This window comes from Gigantopelta aegis, chromosome 2, assembly GCF_016097555.1.
Source record: "Gigantopelta aegis isolate Gae_Host chromosome 2, Gae_host_genome, whole genome shotgun sequence".
Taxonomy (NCBI): Eukaryota; Metazoa; Mollusca; class Gastropoda; order Neomphalida; family Peltospiridae; genus Gigantopelta; species Gigantopelta aegis.
In genome coordinates this window covers 49,804,650-49,826,971 of record NC_054700.1, presented here as the reverse complement: position 1 = coordinate 49,826,971, position 22,322 = coordinate 49,804,650, and the positions used below count along the sequence as shown (strand labels likewise).

General features: G+C 36.7%; 1 protein-coding gene across 1 annotated transcript in view; it reads left to right on the top strand.

Annotated features, from left to right (window-relative positions):
* Positions 1-2,680: 2,680 nt before the first annotated feature.
* Positions 2,681-22,322, top strand: part of LOC121388861 (putative ammonium transporter 3) — a 32,625-nt gene continuing 12,983 nt past the window's right edge. The window contains exons 1-3 of the mRNA XM_041520382.1: positions 2,681-2,837; positions 17,876-18,058; positions 21,282-21,362. Of these exons, the coding sequence (XP_041376316.1) occupies positions 2,681-2,837; positions 17,876-18,058; positions 21,282-21,362 (421 nt within the window). The remainder of the gene's footprint in view (positions 2,838-17,875; positions 18,059-21,281; positions 21,363-22,322) is intronic.

The following is a 22,322-nucleotide window of genomic DNA, read 5'->3' as shown; positions in this document are numbered from 1 at the left end:
ACTTCACTCTGACCTCAATCGTCCTTCAAGATCTTTGGTGGTAATAAAATCTACTGTAATACTGAACTACCTGTTGTAATGTTTGCCCAATTAATTCACTTTTATCATATAACCATTCCCCAAAGCTTATATACCTTACAATTGTGGCAATTGTAAATTATTATTAGAGTTTCCTTACTTTTTTTGAAGAGTAGATATATATATATATTTCATCCAATTCTGAGGACGTAGGACGTTCGTGTCTTTTGTAAACCTTTTTATTCTGCGGTGGGTTTATTCAGTATTAGGTTAGATCCTAAACTTGTCTAAATATAGCAGATCTGACTTAAACCATGCTACCGCGTAAATGCAAATGACGTTTCATTTGACCAATAAAACATAACAATAGCTTAAAGCGTTATTTCGTTTACTTTCACGTGGAATTTCTTTTTCTTTTCTCTTTTTATTTCGTTTTGTTGTTTATGTTTCTCTGTCTCTGTCTCTGTCTCTCTCTCTCTCTCTCTCTCTCTCTCTCTCTCTCTCTCTCTCTCTCTCTCTCTCTCTCTCTCTCTCTCTCTCTCTCTCTCTCTCTCTCTCTCTCTCTGTGTGTGTCTGTACGTCTCTTTCTTCAGCTTAGTAAATTAAATCATTTATACATTAAAAACAAAACATAATAAATAAAATTGACGGAATGCTTCTATTGTTTAACTGATAAACTGATATCGTCAATCTAAAATAATACTCACTCAAGTTATTAAAAGATGGTTTACTCTTCCATAAATGGAAAGTTACAACTCACGAAAAACAAACCACTATTGAAAGCAAAAGGAAAACACACACACACACGCACACACACACACTCACACACACACCAAAAAAAAAAAAAAAAAAAAAAATAGTAATGTGTTTTTATATATCATTTCACGGATAACAATGCAAACAGGCCTCCTCCCTCTATAATATGTTTCAGAACAGGATCTTTGCTTATTGATTTTGTCGCAGAACAAGCATACGAAATTAGCGCCGATAACGTTATAACGATACGCAGCAATAATGTATTTTTGCTAATTATTCCTTTATATCGACAGGTACGTTGTGATGAGCAAATGTATTTCCACAATCAGGGATGTATTTCGTGGCTTGTGTCGCACGTGGTTTAAAGGATGAGAAAAAAACAATTAACCGCGAACAGTGTCTTTAAATGACTATGGTAATGAGAAATAGATTCAGAGTTACGATCATCTGTCGTGGTTGGCCATATTTATTGGTTGCATTTTGAAAGCAGATTATTCGACGTCTGAGCGTTTATGATTCTAAGAAGCTTGTTATCTAATTCCACCATTTTACAAGCATGAAGCTTGTAAGGATAAAAGGGACTCTGTTAGAACAGTGTTAAATCATCACAAATAATACGGATTTAACTTATTACAAAGTGTATCTTGAAGAACATGATTCCATGAACATTCACCAAAACTGGACCGAAAGAAATACAAACAATGAAACGGGTTATAATAGAATTATTAAATTCAGAAGAACATCCACCAAAACTGGACTGAGATAAATATAAATAATAAAACTGCTTAATAGAATTGTTTAATCAGAGCTAACAGGAAGGATCGTGCGGGACTCCGTTACAACAGTGTTAAATCATCACCAATAAGACGGATTTAACTGATTACAAAGCGTATCAACAAGATCTCTTGATTTTAACGGACATCCACCAAAACTGGACTGAGAAAAATACAAACAATGAAACGGCTTATAATAGAATTATTTAATCCAGAAGAACTTGATTCAACAAACATTCACCAAAACTGGGCGGAGAAAAAATCAAACAATAAAACTGCTTATTAGAATTATTTAATTCAGAGATTATCAGAGCTAACAGGAACGATCGTACGTGACTCAGTTCCATCAGTGTAAAATCGTCACCAATAAAACTGAGTTAACTGATTATAAAGCAGATCTAGAAGAACTCTGTTATTATCTGCTACGGAAACAATTGGTGCACACCGAGAACAACTAATCAAACGGTGTTTTGAAGTTGTTTTGATTGAGTTTGTAAACAAATGTGCGAATGAGATAACTTAAAAGTTCAGTTAACAGACAACACCTACATCTCCCATCTGACAACAGACAAAAAGCAGCAGAAGCAGAATGGTGGACAACAACAATAAGAACAACAACAACAATAAACCTTGAGTACTCGCTTAAGGGGACATTTGTAAAGGGAATTAAAATAAATAAATAAATAAATAAATAAATAATAATATAATATAATATAATATAATATAATATAATATAATAAAGTTTCTAAAACAAGATTCGGTTTTACGAATCACCGAAGGAAAGTGTTAATAGAGCATCTATAGAACGAATTTGGTGAAGAACCATCCACAGGCATATTGATTCAAAGGACATACACTAAATATTAATTGGTGCATTTGTTTATAGCGAAGAGCAAGCAACGGAAATAATTAAAACAAAAACAAGGTAGAACATTTAAAAACGGGCAGCTAAAACCATTCAGTCAAAGATTAGCAAAAAGAAATGACATGTTCCTTGTGTAAGCTCATCGTGTGTATGGGCAACAGGACCGGACCCTCCTAGCTATGATCATAAAAAAACCTCTTTCAATGAACCTAGATTACTAACATCTGAAGTTTCCGAAGATCAGAGTTAAACGTTCTCAGAACTAAGAATGAGTGAAAACGCGACGAGTTTCCCGTTGGTCACGACCGGGCAGACGACCACAGTGGACAACGTGTCGACCACAACGCCAGTTTCAACATCACCGACGTGGGACGACGCCACATGGATTCTCACAAGTTCATTCATCATCTTCACCATGCAGTCAGGTTTGCTTATCAACCATTTTCACCGCGCACTCAGGGGTTGTTAGGTGTGTGTTTTGTTTTGCTTTATTTTTTGGTTGACTTTTGTTTTGTGTTTTTGGTGAATTGTGTTTTGTATGTGTGTGTGCGTCTGTGATGGGGGAGGGTGGAGGGGAGAGAGAGGTTGTGGTTTTTGTAAGGGTGTTGTGTTTTCAAAACCATGTTTTGTTCACTAAGCATGTATAATTTCACATTTAGTCAGATTTATTCATTCAGTCAGGTTTACATTCGATAACTTTACAATGTAGTCAAGTTTATTTACCATCTTAACCATGCGATCAGGATAATCAGTTTACCATTTTCAGTTGACGGTGCTGGTACCATTTCACCATGAAGTCAGGTTCATTTGCAACGTTCTCAGTGCTGTCGAATTTGAGACTCTTTTGGGTTTTTCAATTACCATTTTAATCATATATATATGTAAAAGGGTTTTGTTATTTTTTTCTTTTCTTTTTTGCATTTACCATCTTCAGACAGTCAGATACGTGTATTACCATGTGTTGATTCGGAGTGGAAGGTGCACCACTAGTACTATACATGATTTCAACACTGATGAAAGGCCCATTATTTATGTTCTATTTTGTTTTATTAATGTAACTATGACTGTGGGATTTAAAAACATTTTTGTGGATATACGATTAAAAACATATCCAAGGGTTCTTCTTAATTTTTTAATTAAAGATTATTTTCTTGTTGGTGTTTTGTTTTTGTGTTTGTTTGCTTTGTTTTGTAATTTTATTTTCGTTCACTATTATGTTTTTTCTGTGTTTTTTTGGTGGTTTGGTGGTGGTGGTGGGGGGGGGGTTTCATGGGTATCTGGTTGGGGGTGTTTCACTGTTCGTTTGATTTTGATCGGGATGATTGTTTGGTTTTTTGTTTGTTTGTTTTTCGTTTATTTGTTGTTGTTTTTTTTTTTTTTAGCTTTTTGTAGGTGGAAAGGGGACGCTTTTTGTTTGTTTTTTCTTCTTTTTTTTTCCGGTTTTTTTTCAGGATAGGGAGGGAATGTAATCAATTTTTCTCCCACGCACGGGCACTTGTATGTGTAAATATCATGGGCATCAAGGACGAGATTCTAGGCAACCCCATTATTATTTTGTTTTGTACATTATCACATAGTGTGGACATCATACGTTTTACTCCTGTGGATGTCGAGTTTATTGAAGTAGCTTACAACAAGACAATACACACAGTCACTACCTATATATTTTAACCCAGAACACAATAGCCGTCGTAGTACTTATTATATCAAAGTGAATTTCGTTTAAAGTATATAAAAACGTATAGTACAGCATTAATGGAAATTTGTGTTCAGAATTATTGTAACGACGTGCTTCAGTGCCTATTCGTCAGATTTATAGTTGAAGCAGAGACCTAGTTAAGTATGTGGACACATTTCTGGTTCATGAATAACGGTACATTAGTCGTCAATATGTTAATGCATATTACCTTTAACATATATACTGAAATCCATTAGAAACACATTACGATATTGTTATGTATATTTCAAGAAGAAGACATTTTTTGCTTAACGACACCACTAGAGCACATTGATTTATTAATAATCGGCTATTCGATGTCAAACATTTGAAAATTTTGACATATAGTCTTAGAGACAAAACCCGCTTCATTTTGCCATTAATAGCAAGGGATCTTTTATATGTGCCATCACGTGGACAGGATAGCACATACCGCAACCTTTGATATACCAGTCGTGGTGCACTGGCTGGAACGAGAAATAGCTATGTACATTTCAATGATCAAAAAGCAAGCAGGAAGATTTTCCTCTGAAAACTCATAGTAACTCATTAGTGGAACATATAAGAAGCTGTAGTAAAGTTTCATTTACCGTGCTTATATCGAATTAAGGTTCAAGCACGCTGTCATGGGTACACATTTCAGCTATCTAGGCTGTTTGTCCAGGACAGTGGGTTAGTCGTTAGTTGGTTAGTGGTTAGTGAGAGAGACGAGGGTGTAGTGGCCTTACACCTACCCACTGATCCCTTAAGAACTCGCTCTGGGTTGTAGCAGGTACCGGGCTGCGAACCCTGTACCTACCAGCCTGTAGTCCGATGGCGTAACAACTGCGCCACCGAGGCAGGTGGACAGAGGACAGATGTAAATGTCACACATGTGAATAACATATGCAACTGTCACTTATAAACAACTTATGTAAATGACATACTACAGAATGACGGACGTAAATGTTATACACATGAATAACAGATGGAAGTGTCATTCCCAGGAATAACATGAACAGATGTAACTGTTATTGACACGAATAACAGATGTAAATGTCATTCACATGGACAACAGATGTAAATTTCATTGACATGAATAACAGATGTAAATGTCATTGACATGAATAACAGATGTAACTGGCATTCACATGAACAACGGATCTAAATGTCATTCACATGAAGAACATATGTAAATGTCATTCACATGCATAACAGTTGTAAATATCAGTCACATGGACAACAGATGCAAATGTCATTGACATGAATGACAGATGTAAATGTCATTCACATGGACAACAGAAGTAAATGTCATTCACATTAATAACAGATGTAAATGTCATTCACATGAATACCAGATGTAAATATCAGTCACACGAATAACAGATGTAAATATCAGTCACATGAATAACAGATGTAAATGTCATTCACATGAATAACAGATTTAAAAGTCATTCACATGAATAACTGATGTAACTGTCATACACATGGACAACAGATGTAAATGTCATTGACATGAATAGCAGATGTAACTGTCATTCACATGAACAACAGATGTAAATGTCATTCCCATAATAACAGATGCAGATGCCATACACATGAATAACAGATGTAAATATCAGTCACATGGACAACAAATGTAAATGTCATTGACATGAATAACAAATGTAAATGTCATACACATGAATAACAGATGAAAATGTCATACACATGAATAGCAGATGTAAATATCAGTCACATGAACAACAGATGTAAATGTCATTGACATGAATAGCAGATGTAACTGTCATTCACATGAACAACAGATGTCAATATCAGTCACATGAACAACAGATGTCAATATCAGTCACATGAATAACAGATGTAACTGGCATTCACATGAATAGCAGATGTAACTGTCATTCACATGAACAACAGATGTCAATATCAGTCACATGAATAACAGATGTAAATGTCATTGACATGAATAACAGATGTAAATGTCATTGACATGAACAACAGATGTAAATGTCATACACATGAATAACAGATGTAACTGGCATTCACATGAACAACAGATGTAACTGTCATTCACATGAATAACAGATGTAACTGTCATACACATGAATAACAGATGTCAATATCAGTCACATGAACAACAGATGTAACTGTCATACACATGAATAACAGATGTAACTGTCATTCACATGAACAACAGATGTCAATATCAGTCACATGAATAACAGATGTAACTGGCATTCACATGAATAACAGATGTAACTGTCATTCACATGAACAACAGATGTCAATATCAGTCACATGAATAACAGATGTAAATGTCATTGACATGAATAACAGATGTAAATGTCATTGACATGAACAACAGATGTAAATGTCATACACATGAATAACAGATGTAACTGGCATTCACATGAACAACAGATGTAACTGTCATTCACATGAATAACAGGTGCAAATGTCATACACATGAATAACAGATGTCAATATCAGTCACATGGACAACAGATGTAAATGTCATTCACACGAATAACAGATGTAAATGTCATTCACATGAATAACAGATGTAAATGTCATTCACATGAATAACAGATGTAAATGTCATGCACATGAATAACAGATGTAAAAGAGTCATTCACATGAAAGAAAGAAAGACATGTTAGTTAACGACGCACTCAACACATTTTATTTATGGTTATATGGCGTCAGACATATGGTTAAGGACCACATAGATATTGAATGAATGAATGAATGAATGAATAAATGAATGAATGTTTAACGACACCTCAGCACGAAAAATACATCGGCTATTGGGTGTCAAACTATGGTAATACAAACAAATAAGGTGATGATCAACATCGATATAAATATTCAAGATTTAAATAAAATCAGTGTAAAGAACTGTGCAAAAATACAAATGTCATACACATGAATAACATATTTAAATGTCATTCAGATGAACAACAAAAAATGGCATACACTTGAATAACACATTTAAATTTCAAACACGTAAATAATAGGTGTAAATGCCATACATATGAATGACATGTAAATGTCACGCATGCAAACAACATATACAAAATTAAAACACGTAAAACAAAACGTTAACGTACCACAACATATATAAATTTCAAGTCCGTGAATATATGTATATGTCATACACGTAAAAAGCAGATGTAACTATCACGCACATGAGTAATAAATATAAATTGCACGCACGTGAATAACAAATGTAAATGGCACACACGTGAATAACACAACAGCTATAACAGAAACACGGACAGTGCTAGTAGCGGGTATGGCGACCTACGGGCCTACTGGCCTAGAAACAGGTCGTATCGCAGTGGTAAAATAATCGCTTGATGCGCGATCGGTCTGGGATCGATCCCCGTTTGTGGGCCCATTGGGCTGTTTCTTGTTCCAGCCAGTGTACTACGGCTGGTATGTCAAAGGCCGTGGTATGTGCTATCCTGTCTGTGGGATGGTGCATATAAAAGATGCCTTGCTACTAATAGGAAAATTACCAAATGTTTGACATCCAATAGCCGATGATTATTAAATCAATGTGCTCTAGTGGTGTTGTTAAACAAAACAAAACTTGAACCTACGGGCCTACATCTAATCCAACACTGCAGAAGGTCGTTGCCTAGGTGAAACAAATAGCTCCCTTGACGACAACCTCAGGTGAATGCTGTTAGCGGAGGAACAGCATATTTGTGTCCATTCCTTTCTTCTTTTTTAATAGTCTGGATGTTCCATTAATAATTAATGAAACTGTTGTGAAGGCTAAGCTAATTGGTTTGAACAGAATGTATTCATTCATTGCATTTCAACTTATTTTCGTGGCTATATCCAATTAAAGGGACATTCCTGAGTTTGCTGCAATTTTTAAGATGTTAATTACATATGAAATATATTTTTCTGCATAATATATCAGTGGCTGTATATTAAACGTGTTTCTGATCGTTCTAATATTTGTATTAGGTCAAATTTCATTTTATTTCCTAAAATATATTAAAAATCCAGTTTGTGCTTCTTACAAATAGTAAGACGACCAGAAACACATTAAATATACAGATAATGCTATTCTAAAGAAGAAAATATATTTAATATGTAAATTTAATCGTAGAAATATTTAATTTTTCGGAAACATCTTACAATGCAGCAAATTCAGGAATTTCCCTTTAAGGTTCAAGCATGCTGTCCTGGGCACACAAACCTCAGCTATCTGGACTGTCTGTAAAACTGCTGCCAGGTAATCTTCGATATAACACTGATACAACCCCCTGTGATGATAAGTGTTATTTTTGAGATTTCACTACGGTGTTTTACGGATCTCCTAGGGGAGTGGCGGTCCTGCTAACGACGAGCACCTGATAGTGGGAGTGGCGGGACGTATCTCAGTGGTAAAGCGCTCGCTCGATGCGTGGTCGGTCTTGGATCGATCCCCGTCGGTGGGTCAATTGGGCTATTTCTCGTTCCAGGCAGTGCACCAAGAATGGCATATCAAAGACTGTGGTATGTACTATCCTGTCTGTGGGATGGTGTATATAAAAAATCCCTTGCTGCTAATCGAAAAGAGTAGCCCATGAAGTGGCGACAGCGGGTTTTCTCTCTTAATATCTTTTTGGTTCTTAAGCATATGTCTGACGCCATATAACCGTAAATAAAATGTGTTGAGTGCGTCGTTAAATAATAATAAAAAACATTTCCTTCCTGATAGTGGATCTTGGAATCAATCACGACCTAACATCCTTTCGACTCTGCCTTGTGCAGAGCTACGATTGTGATCAGGGAATACGATTTTATCGTCCAGAATAGGTTGCTGTTACCCATTCTCAATCGACAGTGCAGTATCTGTTGATTTCTCTCTTGCTATAAAACATACGGAGGAACAGTTTCAGTTATATTTATTTAAACCTTTTTAATGACACATAATTCCTTAAATTAGGAGATGAATTATTTTTAAGGAAGGAATTACGATTAAGCATTGCGTAGAGTATATGCATTGGTTTTAATGACCGGTCGAGGTCATTGAAGAGTTAAGTATGCAGGAAATAGGGCCCAATTTCACAAAACATCGTGAGCCTTAGTTTTGCACGTAAACGTAAATCTACGACTAAACCACAATTCTTATTACTACTAACAGTACACTAATATAGTTAGAAATACACATATTTCATTTTTAATTTGTCTTGCTTTTTCTTCGTGATATAGACGCCAAACACTTGTAAATGTATGCCCGGTATAACTGCTAGTTGCAGACGTAAACTTACGATGTTTTGTGAAATTGCCACCAGGTTATTTGGCACTTTATAATCGTACATAACGTACGCCTTTCTAGTAGTGATGATAAACCAGGTGTTGTTTTTTATTATTATTTATTTATTTATTTATTTTTAAATTTTTATTTATTTATTTATTTATTTATTTATTTATGTATTTATTTATTTATTTTTCTATTTATTTATTTTTCTATTTATTTATTTTTGCTGTTGGTGTGTGTGTGTGAGTGTGTGTGTGTTTTTTGTGATACTTTTTGTTTTTTATTGTTGATTTTTTTAAATAAATCAGATGGTCTGAGGCGCCCCTAAAGTTACGGTCACACCACGAAGCACCATGTACGTTGTTCTAAGAATATCTAGTAGGATATTTTCATGATTTTACTCCAATTGAAAAGAACAGTTATCCCAGATTATATCAGAATAATCGAATACTAGAAGGTTAAAAGACCTATATATTATTTGTAATGACTTTTTGGAGAGAGGGCATTTGAAATATCTGAGGCAATTTATCAGTTTAATTGTTTCGTCAATACGACAGCTATTCACCTGATTGCCATAAAGTCAGACCCAAGTGTTTATGAAATTCAACTTCCGATATCGGTAAGTTGTTTAAAATAGTGTCGGCTTGTTACTGGTCGAATATTCGCGACTGAATATTATAGTCATAGCTGGGGGGTTTTGGGGGTTGTTGTTGTTGTTTTGTTTTTTTTTTAATTTTTTATCCTGACTAACATTAACCCACGTATTGATTCAAGATCTTTATTTAAGATATTTGCACTAGTTTCATGACTTTCGACCTATAGTCCGTCCCATCATTCTATAAAAAAAAAATGCATTTTGTAGATAATTTCAGTTTGGTTTGACGTAAGAAGAAAAGAAAAAGTGTTTTGGAAATAACAAACAAAACAACAAACAATTTTTGTGTGCAATTTAAATATCAGTCGGCTCAGAAATAAATAACTTGTAGTAAATTTCATATTATGAAAAAAGGCGTTTCCTGTGAGACGGACTATAGCTATAAATCTGAAAGACAAAACTGTAATACATGATCAGGGCCGTACTTGTGCCCAACGCAGAGTCCAGTGGCTACTTGATAAACTGGTAGTTGATTCCATGGATCTCTATCAAGTGCCTCGTGTGTTGGAGGGCAGCCACTTCTTAGAAGATCGTTTACTGGAGATTTCACCCCTCTTGCACCGCCACACAAAGAGAGGTATCGTTCGCAAAACGTCGTATGTCTGATGTGACTTCACATACAACATCATTAACAAAACAGGGAACCTGAGAGACGTCAGCAGAAATTAGTTTTGTACATGAAGAATGACAATGTATTATTAAACTCTGTTTATGACCAAATAGATCGCTTTCAAACTATTTTAGAACTTTACCATTTATTCGAACGTACTTCAATTAATGAACTAGACTGTTATGCTAATATTGATATGACCTCCTTCCCTCCATCCATCGGCAAACAAAGAGATACAAATCAAGAATTTTGTTAAATGTCGAATCTCTAAGAACGAAGAACAAACCAAATTGCATCTTCATAGCTCTGTGGTGCTCCCAAAAAAACCACAAAACAAAAACAAAACAACAACAAAAACAACAACAACAAAAAAAACCTAAAAAAAACCCACCTAAAAAAACCATTAGCTCTGAATAAGTTATGTTTTTAAATATTTTTATTTAACAAAAATGTTTTCCGATATTACTGGTAAGAAAAATAAGCCTATAGTTAGTACGATTATAAGTGCTACTTTTTTATGAATATAGGAATAAAGACTTTTCCAAATATAAAAAAGCTTGTGTTGTTTAACGACACCATTAGGCCACGTTGATATATTCATAATCGGCTACTGGATGTCAAACATTAATTTTGGTAATTGTGATATATAGTCTTAGAGAAAACCAGTTATATTTTCCCATTGCAAGCAAGGGATCTTTCATGTACAGTTTTCCAAAGACAGAACAGCACATACCACGGCCTTTAATTTACTAGTCGCAGTGGGACGGAGAAATGCCTATCAGACAATGGGTCACCTTAGATGGTTCGATCCTACGACCTGAAGCACTTCGAGAGAACTCTCTACCGACTGAACTAGATCCCGAAGTACATGTATGATTAAATGCTGATATTGTTTGCGCTAATACATATTACTCTATCCCAGGTAAATCCTATTACTGGTCTTAAACAAAACGCCAACTCTCGTAATCCTTTTATCTTCAAATGTTCAATGTACCTATATAAAACATTTCTTTAACAAATTACCATATAACTGTATAGAGTAAATCTCCTTGTTGATGCGGAGACGAACTCCCGGATAACACCACTGTACGTGCAGTTCTGCATTAGCTTCTATGTACTGTATATCGATTACCATACCATACCATGATAATTGAAAGTACATTAAAATGTCTCCTTGTTATTCGGTAGAGTCGGCCTATATTGAATCAAGGATGGAACTAATTACAATATTATGTTAGACACCAAATAGTTGTAGTTTAAAACCTACTGTGGTGTCGGTGAGGAAATGTTCCTTTTTTTTTTGCTCTCTACTTTCTGTATCGATAACAATATATATATATATATATATATATATATATATATATATATATATATATATATATATATATATATATATATATAATAATAATAATAATAATAATAATAATAACAAGAGGAAAAGAATCCAAATCCCAGAAATTCACAACTTTTATCAGCCCCAAGTTCAGCCATCAAACGTTTCGCGAACTATTTGATTGGTTCTCGACGTGGCCATTTTGCTTAACCGTGAAGCGCATAAACTACGTCTGGCGGACATTTTTCTGTTCGGACTGGCTGAAATCAGCCCTGAAGTTTTCTTGTTAATATTTCTACCAAAACCATTCTCAGATCGCACCAGATTACGATTATCCTCTCATAGTCGATTATGCGAAACGGGTCGATATCAAAATATACCTTATGATCAGAGATTTTGTACATTATGTAATATGAAAGTTATAGAAGATGAATATTACTTTGTGTTAGTTTTTCCAATGTATAGGGATTTAAGACAACAGTATTTAAATAAGATTTACAATAGATGGCCAAATATCCAAAAGTTTTATAGGCTAATGTCTTGTGATACCCCTAAAATGGTTATTAATTTAGCAAAATATGTACATCTTGCTATGCAGAGACGCCAGTTATTGTTATAATTGGTTTCTTATCTGTTCCTCACAGCTTTATACTTTCATGTATTTTCTTCAACTAGCCTTCTTACTTACTGAGTCACTGACTCTACATTTAATTTGTATTTTTCATTGTATGTTTGCTATAAGTGTTATGTAATACTTTATACAATAAACATGTTCTGTTCTAGGATGGGGATGAAAAGAAAGGCTCCAGAAAATATTATCATATGTGGAAAATAAGCGCCCACTACCTTTAATAATAGTACCAATACCATTAAAGGGACATTCCTGAGTTTGCTACATTGTAAGATGTTTCCGACTAATAAAATACTTCTACGATTAAACTTACATATAAAATATATTTTCTTGTTTAGAATATCAGTGTCTGTATATTCAATGTGTTTCTGGTCGTCTTAATATTTGTAAGAAGCCCAGACTGGATTTTGTCTTCAAATAATTTCGTACGTACGAAAAAACAATATTTTAGGAAATAAAAGGAAATTTAACCTAGTACAAATATTAGAACGATCAGAAACACGTTTAATATACAGCTACTAATATTTTATGCAGAAATATATATTTGATATGTAATTACAATCATTAAAAAGTCTCTGTTAGTCGATAACATCTTAAAAATTGCAGCAAACTCAGGAATGTCCCTGTACCCGGTAATTGCTTTCAGGTGGTCACCGGCTGGTATCTGACGTTGGCAACAGCTGGTATATGACGTTAGCAACAGCTGGTGTTTGTTATGGTAACCATTAAATGTGTAACATGACATAATAGTGCTATTGTGTCTGGGTGGATTATTTTCATGTATCACTCATTTATTGGTAGTATTATTATTATTATTATTTTTTTTATTATTTTTTTTTGTTTGTTATTTATTGTTATTATTATTTTTGTTTGTTATTATTATTATTATTACTTATTATTATTTTATTATTTATTTATATTATTATTATTATTATTATTATTATTATATTTCTGTAAACACAAAACCATTAATTCGGATAGTACCACCTTATTAGAAGTTTGCATCTTCATATTAAAATCAATATAATGTTCTTTATTATTTAACAGAATGAACCTAATCTTCGAAAACAACCTAAACGAAAAACAAAACATGTTTACGAATAGAACTTCGACTGTATTACAGCAAAACAGTTTCGAATGCATCCAAAAAGTATGAGACAAACATCCAAGTCTCGAATGTTTATAGAAAACAATCCCTTCGTAGGTCCATAGGAACGATATCTTGAGTGGGAGGTAAAATATCTAGTGGGATGGTGGTGTCACAGCCTCTAGTGGGGGAGGGAGGCACAAGTCATATGTTTACCTTTATTTATAAAGAGTAGGACAAAAACAAACCCGTACAATTTCATCTTCGAGATCAAGACATAGGCCCCTCGCCCCATCCCCCACACGGCTCCTACGGGCCTGCTCTAATATGGACTTGAGTTAGATCATAATATTCCACACCATTTCATATCATCACATGATTTAAATATGGCCGCGCACATTACACTGAAGAAACTGGCGAAAACAGCCAATTAGATCAGCAGCATGGAATCGCTGCACTTAGTGTGGTGTTTTGTAGTAACCCGTTATTTTGCTGATTTTCCTTGTAACCAATGACATCGCTGCACGTAGTGTAGTGTTTTGTAGTAACCCGTTATTTTGCTGATTTTCCTTGTAACCAATGACATCGCTACACGTAGTGTGGTGTTTTGTAGTAACCCGTTATTTTGCTGATTTTGCTTGTAACCAATGACATCGCTGCACGTAGTGTAGTGTTTTGTAGTAACCGGTTATTTTGCTGATTTTGCTTGTAACCAATGACATCGCTGTACTTATTGACTTAGTTTGGTGTTTTGCAGTAACCCATTATTTTGCTGATTTTGCTTGTAACCAATGACATCGCTGTACTTACTGACTTAGTTTGATGTTTTGCAGTAACCCGTTATTTTGCTGATTTTGCTTGTAACCAATGACATCGCTGCACTTAGTTTGGTATTTTGCAGTAACTAATTTTACTGCTTTTGATTGTAATTAATTTCATCTTTTTTCACATTTTACATTAATAGGAAAATAAACCCACACAAATTACATGTTAAAACTTTTAAAAAAGAATCTCTAACATCAATCAGTTGATCCGCTTCTGTGTTTGAAATTGGATCCTGTGAGATGTGATTTTGTAGAGAAGAGTAAACGTTTGATGATTGCCATGTATAGATTAATACAAAGAAGGCAAAATATAAAGATGTAATACTGTCTGTATGTCTGTCTGTCTGTGTGTCTCTCTCTCTCTCTCTCCTCTCTCTCTCTCTCTCTCTCTCTCTCTCTCTCTCTCTCTCTCTCTCTCTCTCTCTCTCTCTCTCTCTCTCTCTCTCTCTCTCTCTCTCTCTCTCTCTCTAAGTGGACTCATCGGGTTATTTCTCGTTGCAGCCAGTACACCACGAATGGTATATCAAAGACCGTAGTATGTGCTATCCTGTCTGTGGGATGGTGCATATAAAATATCCCTTGCTACTAATGAACAAATGTAGCGGCTTTACAAAATTGCCAAATATTTGACATACCGGTACAATAGCTGATGATTAATAAATCAGTTCAATGTGCTTTATAAATAAATTATAACATTCGCGTGAGTACCGTCGCTCAAGGAATAAAACAATTCCCAGACTCGTTTCATCGCTTGCCTAAGGTACTGTGACGTAAGATCGATTGCCTTCTGTAGAGTCAGTGTTTTCATCCCCATTATAACCTGTCACCCACGACTGTGTGGCAACCTTATTCCATGCCGTTTACTCATTGATTGATTGATTGATTGATTGATCGATCGATCGATCGATCCATCCATCCATCCATCCATCCAATCATTTATTCATTTTTGTTTCATTTATTCATTCAAAATAATCACGCTGTCACACCATACAAAGCCATAACCCGAAGGTGCATGGGTGGGCATGTCATGTCTGCAATCAACTTATTTTTATTAGAAAGTACACCCACTAATTGCATCGATTATAGATCACTAAGTAACCAAATAAAGCCATAGCACCTTTTGTCCATCCTCCTCTCTGTCCTGGAGAGGCAGTCAGGCTGTCTCCGGAACAGCGTGCTTCAACCGTAAAGCCATAGCACCTTCTGTCCATCCTCCTCTCTGTCCTGGAGAGGCAGTCAGGCTGTCTCCGGAACAGCGTGCTTCAACCTTAAAGCCATAGCACCTTTTGTCCATCCTCCTCTCTGTCCTGGAGAGGCAGTCAGGCTGTCTCCGGAACAGCGTGCTTCAACCTTAAAGCCATAGCACCTTTTGTCCATCCTCCTCTCTGTCCTGGAGAGGCAGTCAGGCTGTCTCCGGAACAGCGTGCTTCAACCTTAAAGCCATAGCACCTTTTGTCCATCCTCCTCTCTGTCCTGGAGAGGCAGTTAGGCTGTCTCCGGAACAGCGTGCTTCAACCTTAAAGCCATAGCACCTTTTGTCCATCCTCCTCTCTGTCCTGGAGAGGCAGTTAGGCTGTCTCCGGAACAGCGTGCTTCAACCTTAAAGCCATAGCACCTTTTGTCCATCCTCCTCTCTGTCCTGGAGAGGCAGTCAGGCTGTCTCCGGAACAGCGTGCTTCAACCTTAAAGCCATAGCACCTTTTGTCCATCCTCCTCTCTGTCCTGGAGAGGCAGTCAGGCTGTCTCCGGAACAGCGTGCTTCAACCTTAAAGCCATAGCACCTTTTGTCCATCCTCCTCTCTGTCCTGGAGAGGCAGTTAGGCTGTCTCCGGAACAGCGTGCTTCAACCTTAAAGCCATAGCACCTTTTGTCCATCCTCCTCTCTGTCCTGGAGAGGCAGTCAGGCTGTCTCCGGAACAGCGTGCTTCAACCTTAAAGCCATAGCACCTTTTGTCCATCCTCCTCTCTGTCCTGGAGAGGCAGTTAGGCTGTCTCCGGAACAGCGTGCTTCAACCTTAAAGCCATAGCACCTTTTGTCCATCCTCCTCTCTGTCCTGGAGAGGCAGTTAGGCTGTCTCCGGAACAGCGTGCTTCAACCTTAAAGCCATAGCACCTTTTGTCCATCCTCCTCTCTGTCCTGGAGAGGCAGTCACGCTGTCTCCGGAACAGCGTGCTTGAACATTAAAGCCATAGCACCTTTTGTCCATCCTCCTCTCTGTCCTGGAGAGGCAGTCAGGCTGTCTCCGGAACAGCGTGCTTCAACCTTAAAGCCATAGCACCTTTTGTCCATCCTCCTCTCTGTCCTGGAGAGGCAGTCAGGCTGTCTCCGGAACAGCGTGCTTCAACCTTAAAGCCATAGCACCTTTTGTCCATCCTCCTCTCTGTCCTGGAGAGGCAGTCAGGCTGTCTCCGGAACAGCGTGCTTCAACCTTAAAGCCATAGCACCTTTTGTCCATCCTCCTCTCTGTCCTGGAGAGGCAGTCACGCTGTCTCCGGAACAGCGTGCTTGAACATTAAAGGGACATTCCTCAATTTGCTGCACTTTTTAAGATGATATCGACTAACAGAGACTTTTTAACGATTTTAATTTTCTGCATAAAATATTGGTGGCAGTATAATATTATTAAACGTGTTTGTGATCGTTCTAATATTTGTACTAGGTTAAATTTCATCTTATTTCCTAAAATATTGTTTTTTCGTACGTACGAAATTATTTGAAAACAAACTCCAATTTGGGCTTCTTACAAATATTAAGATGACCAGAAACACATTGAATATACAGACACTGACATTCTAAACAAGAAAATATATTTAATATGTAAGTTTAATCGTAGAGATATTTTATTAATCTGAAACATCTTACAACGCACCTAACTCAGGAATGTCCCTTTAATTGGGTATAGGCACGTCAAATACTTATATGTAAGTAAGTAAGTTTAATAGATTATCCAAACTTACTGTCCATTTTCATAGGGTCTGGGACTTTAATAACAGCTAATGCAATAGGAATACTAGTATCTCATGTGGCGGCTGCGGCTTTAGTCCGTTCTCCAGATCCACAGTTCAAGTAACTACAATTATATTAAAGGGACAGACCCTAGTTTTTAAACACTAAGGCATATTTTTCACTATTAGCTAAAACCAAACATTACTTATATTGTATTGTTTAGATTATCCATTTCCGTACATCCGAACTGTTTCTGGTCATCCTGGAGTTTCTAATACCACAAAATGCATTTTTCATATTTTTAAAAACGCACGTGCGTCAGAGAGTTCTGTCCCTGACAGGGAACACGATCATTTAATAGGAGAAGTTAAATATGATGAGGTGTCGCTAAACATACACGTTTGTTTTCCTTTGCAGGGTTCGGTCTCCTCGAGAGTGGTTACGCCTCGTGCAAGAACGAGGTGAACGTGATGGCCAAGAACGTAGCTGACGTCATCTTCGGCGGCCTCTCCTACTGGATGGCGGGATACGGTCTCACGTACGGCACCGACGAAGGCACAAACGGTTTTGTTGGAATCGGGCACTTCTTTGTAAACGCCAGTAAGAACCGTTCTGTACCTAGTGTTGGGAATCGGCAATATCGATAATCGGTTGGAATGTCATTATCGATAATCGGTTGAAATGTCATTATCAATCATCGGTTGGAATGTCATTATCAATCATCGGTTGGAATGTAATTATCGATCATCGGTTGGAATGTCATTATCAATCATCGGTTGGAATGTAATTATCGATCATCGGTCGGAATGTAATTATCGATCATCGGTTGGAATGTCATTATCGAGAATCGGTTGGAATGTAATTATCGATCATCGGTTGGTATGTCATTATCAATCATCGGTTGGCATGTCATTATCAATCATCGGTTGGAATGTCATTATCGATAATCGGTTGGAATGTCATTATCAATCATCGGTTAGAATGTAATTATCGATCATCGGTTGGAATGTCATTATCAATCATCGGTTGGAATGTAATTATCGATCATCGGTCGGAATGTAATTATCGATCATCGGTTGGAATGTCATTATCGAGAATCGGTTGGAATGTAATTATCGATCATCGGTTGGTATGTCATTATCGAGACTCGGTTGGAATGTCATTATCGACACTCGGTTGGAATGTCATTATCGAGAATCGGTTGGAATGTCATTATCAATCATCGGTTGGAATGTCATTATCAATCATCGATTGGAATGTCATTATCGAGAATCGGTTGGAATGTCATTATCAATCATCGGTTGGAATGCCATTATCAATCATCGGTTGGAATGTCATTATCGAGAATCGGTTGGAATGTCATTATCAATCATCGGTTGGAATGTCATTATCAGTCATCGGTTGGAATGTCATTATCAATCATCGGTTGCAATGTCATTATCGAGAATCGGTTGGAATGTCATTATCAATCATCGGTTGGAATGTCATTATCGATCATCGGTTGGAATGTCATTATCAATCATCGGTTAGAATGTAATTATCGATCATCGGTTGGAATGTCATTATCAATCATCGGTTGGAATGTAATTATCGATCATCGGTCGGAATGTAATTATCGATCATCGGTTGGAATGTCATTATCGAGAATCGGTTGGAATGTAATTATCGATCATCGGTTGGTATGTCATTATCGAGACTCGGTTGGAATGTCATTATCGACACTCGGTTGGAATGTCATTATCGAGAATCGGTTGGAATGTCATTATCAATCATCGGTTGGAATGTCATTATCAATCATCGATTGGAATGTCATTATCGAGAATCGGTTGGAATGTCATTATCAATCATCGGTTGGAATGCCATTATCAATCATCGGTTGGAATGTCATTATCGAGAATCGGTTGGAATGTCATTATCAATCATCGGTTGGAATGTCATTATCAGTCATCGGTTGGAATGTCATTATCAATCATCGGTTGCAATGTCATTATCGAGAATCGGTTGGAATGTCATTATCAATCATCGGTTGGAATGTCATTATCGATCATCGGTTGGAATGTCATTATTAATCATCGGTTGGAATGTCATTATCGAGAATCGGTTGGAATGTTATTATCAATCATCGGTTGGAATGTTATTATCGAGAATCGGTTAGAATGTCATTATCAATCATCGGTTGGAATGTCATTATCCACCATCGGTTGGAATGTCATTATCAGTCATCGGTTGGAATGTCATTATCGAGAATCGGTTGGAATGTCATTATCGAGAATCGGTTGGAATGTCATTATCCATCATCGGTTGGAATGTCATTATCAATCATCGGTTGGAATGTCATTATCAGTCACAAGTTGGAATGTCATTATTAATCATCGGTTGGAATGTCATTATCAATCATCGGTTGCAATGTCATTATCAGTCATCGGTTGGAATGTCATTATCGAGAATCGGTTGGAATTTCATTATCCATCATCGGTTGGAATGTCATTATCAATCATCGGTTGGAATGTAATTATCGATCATCGGTCGGAATGTAATTATCGATCATCGGTTGGAATGTCATTATCGAGAATCGGTTGGAATGTCATTATCAATCATCGGTTGGAATGTCGTCATTATCAATCATCGGTTGGAATGTCATTATCGAGAATCGGTTGGAATGTCATTATCAATCATCGGTTGGAATGTCATTATCGAGAATCGGTTGGAATGTCATCATCAATCATCGGTTGGAATGTCATTATCCATCATCGGTTGGAATGTCATTATCAATCATCGGTTGCAATGTCATTATCGAGAATCGGTTGGAATGTCATTATCAATCATCGGTTGGAATGTCGTCATTATCAATCATCGGTTGGAATATCATTATCGAGAATCGGTTGGAATGTCATTATCAATCATCAATTGGAATGTCATTATCAATCATCGGTTGGAATGTCATTATCAATCGTCAAAAGCAAACACGAATCCCAACATATTTGCATCAATACCACGTTTGTAGGAACCTGCCAAAAAGTAGGGGGGTTATGTATAATAATAATAATAATAATAATAATAATAATAATAGACCATTAAAACATCCCTAGATCTGTGCCATGTACTCTGCTTGACCTTTACGTAAAAAAAACCATGGGGACAATTCCATCAGTTTATATATGCGCGAATGTATGAATATATTTGAATGTGTTATGGACTGTCTGTCTGTCTGTACGTTTTGCAGTGTCTCAGGTTAATATGGAAACGTATTTTATTCATAAAAGGAACTATCGTTATTTTGTCATCATTGCAACATGTTAACGACTACTAAAGCCTTTTTGATGTCTAAAATTACATATTAAAGCTATTGTTCAGTTTAGAATATCAGTACTTATATTTACAATGTGTTTGTTGGTCTAATGTTTGTAGTAGCCCAAACCAAATTTTAACTTCCAATAAGTGTGTACTTTGCACAAAAACATATTACGAAGAAAAAGGAAAAGTGAATGCTACAGACATTAGTATACGGCCGCAAACGTATTAGACATACAGATACTGATATTCTAAACAGGAAAATGTAATGCATTATTATATAAATTTAGTCACCAAAATCACTGTTTAACGGAAACATTTACAATGGCTGCAAACACCGGTAAATCATCGACAGCGTGCTTGAACCTTAATTGGATAGAAGCTCGAAATAAATATATATGAAATGAAGCTGGTTCAATCGTATGACGTGTCTCTTTGCTAGGGGTTGTTTTTTTTGTTTTTTTTGTGTGTTTTTTTTTTTTTGGGGGGGGCGTGTTTTTTGTCTGTTTAGTAGTGTTGTTTCTCTTTACAGACGATGAGAACATGGGTGAGGAATTATCCCGGTTTGTGTTCCAGTCGGCGTTTGCGACCACCGCCACGACGATTGTGTCAGGTACGTAGATCACGACGATTGTGTCAGGTACGTAGATGAGAACTATTGTATCAGGTACGTTGATGACGACGATTGTACCAGGTAAGTACATTACGACGATTGTATTAGGTACGCAGATCACGACGATTGTGTCAGGTACATAGATCACGACGATTGTGTCAGGTACATAGATCACGACAATTGTGTCGGGTACGTAGATCAAGACGATTGTGTCCGGTACGTAGATCACGATGATTGTGTCAGGTACGTATGTCAAAACGATTGTTTCAGGTACCTAGATCACGACGATTGTGTCAGGTACCTAGATTACGACGATTGTGTCAGGCACGTAGATCACGATGATTGTGTCAGGTACGTAGATCACGACGATTATGTCAGGTACATAGATCAAGACGATTGTGTCCGGTACGTAGATCACGACGATTGGGGCAGGTACGTACATCACGACGATTGTGTCAAGTACGTAGATCACGACGATTGTGTCAGGTACGTACATCACGACGACTGTGTCAGGTACGTAGATCACGATGATTGTGTGAGGTACATAGATCACGATGATTGTTTAAGGTACGTAAATCACGATGATTGTATCAGATACGTACATTACGACGATTGTGTCAGGTACGTAGATCACGATGATTGTGTCAGATACGTAGATCAAGATGATTATTTCAGGTACATAGATCATGACGATTGTGTCAGGTACGTAGATTATGACGATTGTGTCAAGTACGTAGATTATGATGATTGTGTCAGGTACATATATCAAGACGATTGTGTCCGGTACGTAGATCACGACGATTGTGTCAGGTACGTACATCACGACGATGGTGTCAGGAACCTAGATTACGATGATTGTGTCAGGTACGTAGATCACGACGATTGTGTCAGGTACATAGATCAAGACTATTGTGTCCGGTACGTAGATCACGACGATTGTGCCAGGTACGTAGATCACGA